Genomic DNA, 8149 nt, shown 5'->3' with positions numbered 1-8149 from the left:
ATCAATCTGTAATAAAAGACGTGAGGAAATTCTGTCTTTTTTAAAGACAAAAATTTTTGAGGCGAAATACCCAAAAAGAAGTTTGTAAAAAAAAATTGTCGGGTAAAATGGCAGGAAAAAGTCGGCCGGTAAAGTGGACGATGAATTTCAAGGCAAAAAAATTGCTGAATTAAAGAGCAAAATGCGAATAAAGCAATGCAATTTGCTGTTTTCAAATCGTATGCTCAGCTTTCTCGAAATTTTGTCTATTGGTGGAGAATGTTATAATTTTGAACGTTTCGGGGTGTCCAAGTTAAGATTGCTCCGAAACCGTAGGAGGTTCGAAGCCGGTTAAATTGAACAAGTTTTGCTGTTAATTTTTGCGATATTTAGAAGAAAGTCATTTTTCGGACTTTCGTTTTTGCTTATATTTGATTAGTTAGTTATTTTAAATTATACCAATAAACACTTTCTCATGGCACCTTTTCGAGCTCTCGAAAATTTCCGGCAAAAGTTGCAGTTTTCAATAAAAAAAATAGTCTGAAAAATTATTGTTTCCACTAAGCAAAACGAAAACTTTGGAATCGGCCAATGTTGTGGACGCTGAGAGATTTTTCTCATTTTCGTCATTTCAATTTTTTGTATGCACAAAAACACAATTCGCTCCCTGTTTATAAAAAAAATCATTTTCTGAGGAAACAGCAAAAGTGTCCCTACCCAATACAAAATAGAGGTCCATCCTTCCATGGTGATGCATTGGAACACCGTCAGCATGGCAAATCCGATATTATCGAAGGATGTGATTCCATTATTGGGACCTTGCCATCGTTCCAAGCAAACGCTGCTTCCATCCCGGCACCAATTGCTCCCTTGCGACTTAGCTTCAGTTTCATTGTCGGTGTTACATGGCACTTCCTCCTCATTTTCGCGCACGATTTCCTCTAAAACAGCAAAAGACCAGTGAGGATCGAGCCAAGCAGATCGCCTCAGCTGCCACTGGGTCTTACCGATATCGTACAGACTATAGCAGGTTCTGTGCAAGGCTCCCGAGTAAAACTCCAGTCCAATAATGGCGAATATCACAATGGCGAATAAAACTAATAATCCTATTTGGAGCAGCGGGGCCATAGCCTTGATAATCGACTTCAGCACCACTTGCAAACCTAAACAGAGAACCAAACGTTCAGCTATCGGGGCTTCTGTTCGACGCAATCGTGTGAAGAATGGAAGAGAACCAAACATCACCTCCAAGTGGTAAATTGGTGTTGAATGCAGAGTGTCTGTTACAGTACGAAAAACAAAAGTGAGGAAAGAGACAAAGAGTCATGTAGCTATTAGAAGAGTAGAATAGAAGTGGCTACAGCTCTAAGATAGTCAGCTACAAATCTACTTACTAGGGATGCCAGAGACTAGCTTCAAAGGTCTAAGTACTCTGATAGCTCGCAAGGTGCGTAGGTCGACGGCTACTAAATCTTCTGGGAACTGAGTGAGAAACCTAGAAACAAAACTAGCCTCTAGCAGAGCTACGAGTAACACTAGTCGCTATTAGTTTACTATAAACTAGTTCGGGACTGTGGATGGAAATACAGCGTGTTCCAAGTTTCAGTTTAGCTCAATCGTGGCCGAAACTCTAGACTCTCTAGAGTCAAGGCAGTTTCGGCTAGTGACTTGGAGGACTTGGGGGCGCCCTTTTGGAACACGCTGTATCAGAGGAAAAGTCGTGAGCAAACCGGCAAATTTCTCCTGAAACCCCCTATGGAAACTGGTAGCAGTTAGCTGTTTTATGGGCGCCTTGTTTCAACATACCTCTAATCACTACTCAAGTTCTAGAAACTCTAACGCTAACGCTATCTATGCTAAAATCCTGCAAATGGCCAACACTGTATAATAATAATAATAATACAAAACCAATCAAGTGTTCTAGTAATGTTCAAGTTCTAAAACCACTGGCAACGTCTAGAAGATCTAAACCCTAGCGAAACGATGCTGCTATTTGCTAGGAAGGAAAACTGATACGTCGACGTTTCGGGCTCTTACTTGGTATTCTCGAGACCAACTTCAGGGGCCGTAAGACCCGAAATGAGCGCAGCATCCGCAAGTCCACGTCAACGTTGGCCTCAGCGAAGACTGTCATTGACCTGTGCGGTAATTGGCGTTTAAGATTGGAAATTTTGATGGTTTTTGCACGTTTGGCAACAAAAATTACTATCTAACATTACAAAGTCCCCTGGAAGATCCGGCCGGAATGAAGAAGTTTATCTAAATCGGTTGGAATGGATACAATTTAAAGGGCATGCAGTTGAAGTTGGCTCAGGGTAAGAGTCCGGTTGGCAGGCTGGTAGGGGAAAGCCGCAAACTTACCCGGTAAGCACCACGAAGAAATCCATGATGTTCCAGATGTTTCGCAAGTATGAGCCCCGATGCAAAACGAAGCCTAAGGCTAGAATCTTCAAGGAAGCCTCCACACAGAATATGCCCAGGAAATAGACTTCAGTTTTTTCCTGGAACAGGCGCTTTTAATCAAAATCCTCCGTCTGGAATGGACTGGAACTCACTAGTTTTTGTGCTAACGAGGTTTTATCGGCACTAGGCAGATGCTCTTCCAGTGCTAGGACGACGCAGTTGGCAATGATTGTCAAAAGTACAGCATACTCAAAAGGAGTGAACATTCTGTTAAGGAGATTTATTCAAACAAGCAAAAAAGTGTGTGAAATGAGGAAAACTTTGAAGTTTCCTAGAGTGAGTAGAACACCGTGAAGCTGCCACTGTTGCTGTTGCAATCGGCATATTAAAACCGATTTGAAATTGAGACCTCTCCTTTAAACAGGTCGGAGTTGAGGGCAGATAACTAAATGGGTCATGATGCAACGCCCCCGATTTATCTTGGGTTTTTTCAATGGCTTCCTGTCAGAATCATGCCCGATTTAAATTTGCCGACGATCTGATCTGGAAATGGCAATTTTTCAAAAGTTGGCCTATGTTGATGTTGTTTTCAGAGCGCTTTAAAAACTGGGTCAACAGCTCGAGCGCGCCACGTCCATATGCATGAAGCCTCTATACATTGTGGCTGATAATGGGAAACACTGTCATCTTTTTGCCTACTAAGCACCAAAAGCAATGGCGTAGATCGGTTAGTTTGCTCAATTTTGAAGTTTTTTCCGCGCTAAACGAGTGGATGAACCCCCCTTCGGGGCTATTAGGCTTGTACCGGTACGAATTTTCATATAATAAGTAAATGAATAACAGTGCGCTGTTAGTATTTTTTGCGATTGATTATGGGTGATTTTCTATAAGAATTTAGTTCTAGGTGTTTAAGTCGGGTACTCACACTATGATTCGACTGAATGAAAAAGTGCCATTCAAGAACAAAGAACCAACACGAAACACTAAATTTTTGTCAAAATGTAACTTTGCACGTTTTTTCCCTGGACTCTTTATTTTTAAATTCGAAAATTTCGTGATTTTCTATAGGAATATCCAAAAACAATGAATCAGATAATGCCATTCAAGAACGTAATTCGCATCGAGTGTCTCACTCGCACCCATAGAACTCTATCAGAGTTGTCACATTGCGGCGCGTTGCTACGTTCGAACTTGGCACCTTTGCGCTGCAAAACCACTCAGTTTTGAGCGAGAAAAAATGTGACAAATATTTGAAATTTCCTATTCCTTTGTCAAGATTATTCGGTTTTTATTTTAAATTTAAACACGAAATTTCTGGAAATGGTGAAATGGGGAAGTAGTTTAGGTGGGGTTGAAAACGGGTTTTCGGGATTTGCGGCAAAACATGACCAGCTAGCAGGAAATGTTCAAGAGTAAGGCTGTGGATAATACAAAACTCTAAAACTTTTCTATCTAACACTTTTCCACATAACCTCAAATTAATAGTCACAATGGCAAACAACCGATTTTTCAGTATTTAATTTTTTTCTCGCGCATAAATGATATGATTTACATAAAAATTTGCAAAAGTATGTCGTTTTTGGTGCAGAATAAGCTTGTTTTTTTGATAGTTTATAAGGCGGCGAGTTTTCGAATTATGTGCATTTTTCTAAAAAACTACCCTTATCCAAGAACAATTGTCTTGTTCTTTTTTTATTATTATTAGGAAAGCGTATCAGCGGTCATTTTAATCGTCGGAATATCTACTTTAAAATGGTGACTTGGTGGTTTATTTATCGTTAAACCGCTGAAAATTGCGACAAACTCAAAAGTGTCTCTGAATCACAGTTTGGTTTGTTCAATTTTTACACAATGGACGTTGCTTTAAGTAAGATTATCAGAGTGGAATGAATTTTATTACAGTAAGTACCATGTTGAAAAGTTAAATAAACAAGATACATATTTGCTTGCACATTTTAATGCTGGAATGTCATTACAACTATGTTTAGAAATATATGTAAAATCCACTCTTATGACTACTTATAGACCGAATGCAAAAATATATCATGACAATGTTCGTGGAAGAAACGAGTAGTTTTTTCGAAAAATGTGCATAACTCGAAAACGAGTCGTATTCGCAGCTGCAAAAGAATAATACCTTTTCAACCCCAAAAACGACCTCCTTTTAAAGCTTTTCATGTTCATTAAATCTTTTATACGCGAGAAAAAAATTAAAAACAAAAAAATCGGTTTCTCGCCATTTTGACGATGAATTTGAGGTTATGCTAAAAACTGTTAAATACCGAAGTTTTAGATTTTTTTATTATAAACTGCTTTGCCATTGAACGTTTTCCGCTAGGTGGTCACGTTTCGCCGAAAATCGCAAAAAACCATTTTCAACCCCTAAGCTGCATCCCCATTTCAGAGTTTTCGATTTTAAATTTTATATTTTCTTAAAGTTGGAACCTCAAGAACATTTTCCACCTGGTCTTTGCAGTTATTATTTTTTTAAATTTTGCAAACAAACAAACTGGTGATTTGTATTCGATAGATTCTGGGGATTTTACGGTTGAAAAACCGAATAATGTTGACTAGTTTTCAGAAACTTGGAAAATATGATAATATTTTGCACATTTTTTCTCGATCAAAGCTAAGTTCTTTTAAGTCGCCAAGGTGCCAAGTTGGAACGTAGCAACGAGCCGCAATCTGACAGTTCTGATAAAGTTCTATGGGTGCGAGTGAGACAATCGATGCGAATTACGTTCTTGAATGGCATTATCTGATTCATTGTTTTTGGATATTCCTATAGAAAGTCACGAAATTTTCGAATTTAAAAATAAAGAGGCCAGGGAAAAAACGTGCAAAGTTACATTTTGACAAAAATTGAGTGAACTTAGTCGATGGGCGGCTTTGACCTAAACGGTTTTAAAGTTTAATTGTTTATAAAATTACACTTCATGTATTTTTCCGTGTTCAATTGATTGATTGAATCGCACGGGCGCCACTGGTAGTCGGAAAACAGAGCTATTCTAAAATGAAATTGAGATGCACGAATCGATATCTTCGGCTTTGTAGTCCAGCAAAGCTCTTTGATCAATTTTTGCTTTATTTGCATTTTCACGTCACCACAGGTTTTCCCATCCTTTAGCCATAGAGCTGACGGGATTAAGTTGGGTTGCTAAGCGGAAAGGCCTGCTTGCACCGATATCCTGCACCGGACACATACAGGGTGTTTGCAAAAAAAGGACAAACATCCCGTATATTCAGCGATGAAACTGAAAATGAACACACACTTGTGTGTGTGTAGAAAACAATCAAGTTGCTATGTTTGGGTCCAGAGCCGAAGCTGATCAGCAAGTTTTTCGAAAACCCACCCATGAAAATCGTGGTTTTAGCGAAGATTTGAAAAAACATTGACAAAACGCTAAAAGGATATGGCCACTCGATGATGAATCTGGTATATCTTCTGATGATGTTCTCTTCGGAGAAGAGAAAGAGCGATGAGGAGCCGCCTGGGTGGGGGGCCTGCTGGCCGCCCATCGCGTCAGCTGACGAGCTGCACAGCGCCCCGCCCAAGAAGGTGCCCCCCGCCCCTGCGAAGTGTCGGCCCGAAGCTGAGCCCTGAGCTGCCTGTATAACTGCTGCCTCCTGGGCGGCGGCCAACCTGCAAACCACACAAAAACATTTGCAAAAATCAACTACAAACTATCTGGGATTGCTGATTGCTCAGCAGGGCGATTGCAAAAGACTCAGAAGCAACTGGAACGTGCATTAAACGGCTTCAGAAGTAGGCCAGCCCCTGCCGCCAAGGGCTGGTTGTCGCTAAATTTAGTTTCATTTTCTTCAGGGGTTATTTCAAAATTTAAATGAACATCGGAGAACTGTCTAGTGCAAGTTAGGCGCTTTGGAAGAAACTTTCATTCAACTGACAATTTATTCAATTCTGCCGGTGGTCAGTTTCAGTTTCAAGGGGCCTAAAATTGAAGATTCAAAATTCAGCAAAACTTCCAAAGTTTCCCCAACCAAACCCAAACACTTTAAGAACTAGAATCATTTAGATCGAACCAAATAATGGATGGTGTTGGCCCAATTTCGAACATGAGCCGCGTTATGGAAACTTTGGCAAAAAAAGTTTCAATGGAAATCAAAGTGAAGTTCGGAAAGCCGCCTAGACGACGGCATCTCGTGGAGTTGGCAACGGCATCGAGGTCGTCGCGACGGACGTCGGGCGCCAAATCACGCCATTTTTGACTCGCAGATTTATGGGCTGGATGTGAATGGAAGCTGCGAATCCGTGGGCAGAAGGTAATGGGTGAAAATGGCCGACTTTCCATCGGCTCGAATAAGGAACCGAAGCCGAACAAACAACGACGCTGGTTAATCAGTTAAGTAAAGATTTTGCTAAGGGCTGCAGGGCGAGGGTGAACTGGTCCAGCAACCTGCACACATGCAGATGAAGAAGCGCTCGTTTCAATGTTAAGGAGCAAATTAGATGTTTATTGGGGCTTTAACGACGCTAGAGCGAATATAAATCTAATCAGGCCTTTGGTGCTATTGGGGTTTGGGCGATAAAGCCATGAAAACATGCACTTAAAAGCGCCAGGAGAATGCTGTTTGATTAAGGCATTGGACGGTAAAAACTGCATTAGATCGACCCCTAAAACTGCGCTAATTTTTGTTGAGAGATTTGCTGCGCAATTTATAGTATAAAATTTTGTTCCTTCCTAATCCGTTTAGAAATTAAGTCCGAATTTTGGGAAGTCATAGAAAGAGCTCTACCGCTTTTGTGTAGTAAAGCCCAAAAAAATCAGAGCCCTTTTTCTGCTTCTTCTGGTCTGGGGGGTTATGTAGAAAAAGTACAGTCTTCTGTTAACTATGAAATTAGAAAAATGATCGTCGTTTTGTGCAAGGGTGGCGCAAGATTATTGCAAAATTTCATGTTTTCCGTTCCGTTTTGCATGCTTCTCGGAAGCAAAGGGAGCAAGAACGCTCGTTTTTACATCATTCCAGAGATAACTAAATGGCCTTTATTCGAAGTTTCTCAACAACCATTCGGGTCACAGAAATCGTTTTAGCATCGTTGGGTAGAGAATTGAAAAGTCGATTCAGTGATAACAACGTTAGTGAGAAAATTTGAGTAGTTTTGACCCAGAAAGCGAAATTTAAATATCAAACACCTAGGTTCAAGATTATGCCAAAATTCCATGTTTTCCGTCCGGTTTTTGCTCATATCTCGGAGGCAAAATGAGCACGAACGCTCATTTGTACGTAAAATGCTGGCAGTTTTCTCAAAAAAGCCTTGAATTCAGGAAGGTTTCGATTTGCGTGGTTTTTTTTAAGTTGCAAAATCCACTTGAACGTGGCGTTGCTTTTTTCGAAGTTTCTCAAGAACGATTCGAGCCACATAATTCGTTTTGGCATCGTTGGATAGAGAATTGAAAAGTCGCTTCAGTCGTAACAACGTAAGTGAGGAAATTCGAGTAGTTTTGACCCAGAAAGCGAAATTTGAATATCGAACACTTAGGTTCAAGATTATGCAAAAATGTCATGTTTTCCGGTCCGTTTTTGCTCATTTCTCGGAGGAAAAATGAGCAAGAACGCTCATTTGTACATCCTTCTCGAGAGAAATAAATCGCCTTTTTAGAAAGTGAACCATGGATGGGTAAATGTTGGCAGCTTTCTCAAAAAATGCGTGAATTCAAGAAGTTTTAGGTTTGCGTGGTTTTTTTTGAGTTGCAAAATCCACTTGAACATGACGCTGCTTTTTTCGAAGTTTCTCAAGAACCAT

The 8149-nt window shown here is 40.3% G+C and overlaps 1 protein-coding gene across 7 annotated transcripts in view; it reads right to left on the bottom strand.

Moving 5' to 3' along the window:
- LOC109540220 (voltage-dependent calcium channel type A subunit alpha-1) overlaps positions 1-8149 on the bottom strand; it is a 60977-nt gene that overhangs the window by 36276 nt on the left and 16552 nt on the right. For all 7 annotated transcript variants that reach the window (XM_048668139.1, XM_048668140.1, XM_048668137.1 and 4 more), the window contains exons 3-8: positions 5798-6025; positions 2535-2640; positions 2341-2480; positions 1374-1474; positions 987-1142; positions 697-920 (exon numbers count right to left, since the gene is read on the bottom strand). In XM_048668139.1, coding sequence (XP_048524096.1) covers positions 697-920; positions 987-1142; positions 1374-1474; positions 2341-2480; positions 2535-2640; positions 5798-6025 — 955 coding nt within the window. The remainder of the gene's footprint in view (positions 1-696; positions 921-986; positions 1143-1373; positions 1475-2340; positions 2481-2534; positions 2641-5797; positions 6026-8149) is intronic.

This window comes from Dendroctonus ponderosae, unplaced genomic scaffold (genome assembly GCF_020466585.1).
Source record: "Dendroctonus ponderosae isolate FM_Combo_2020 unplaced genomic scaffold, Dpon_F_20191213v2 Dpon_F_20191213_7, whole genome shotgun sequence".
Lineage (NCBI taxonomy): Eukaryota > Metazoa > Arthropoda > Insecta > Coleoptera > Curculionidae > Dendroctonus > Dendroctonus ponderosae.
The sequence above is the reverse complement of the archived record's forward strand: the minus strand, read 5'-3'. Positions and strand labels throughout refer to the sequence as shown.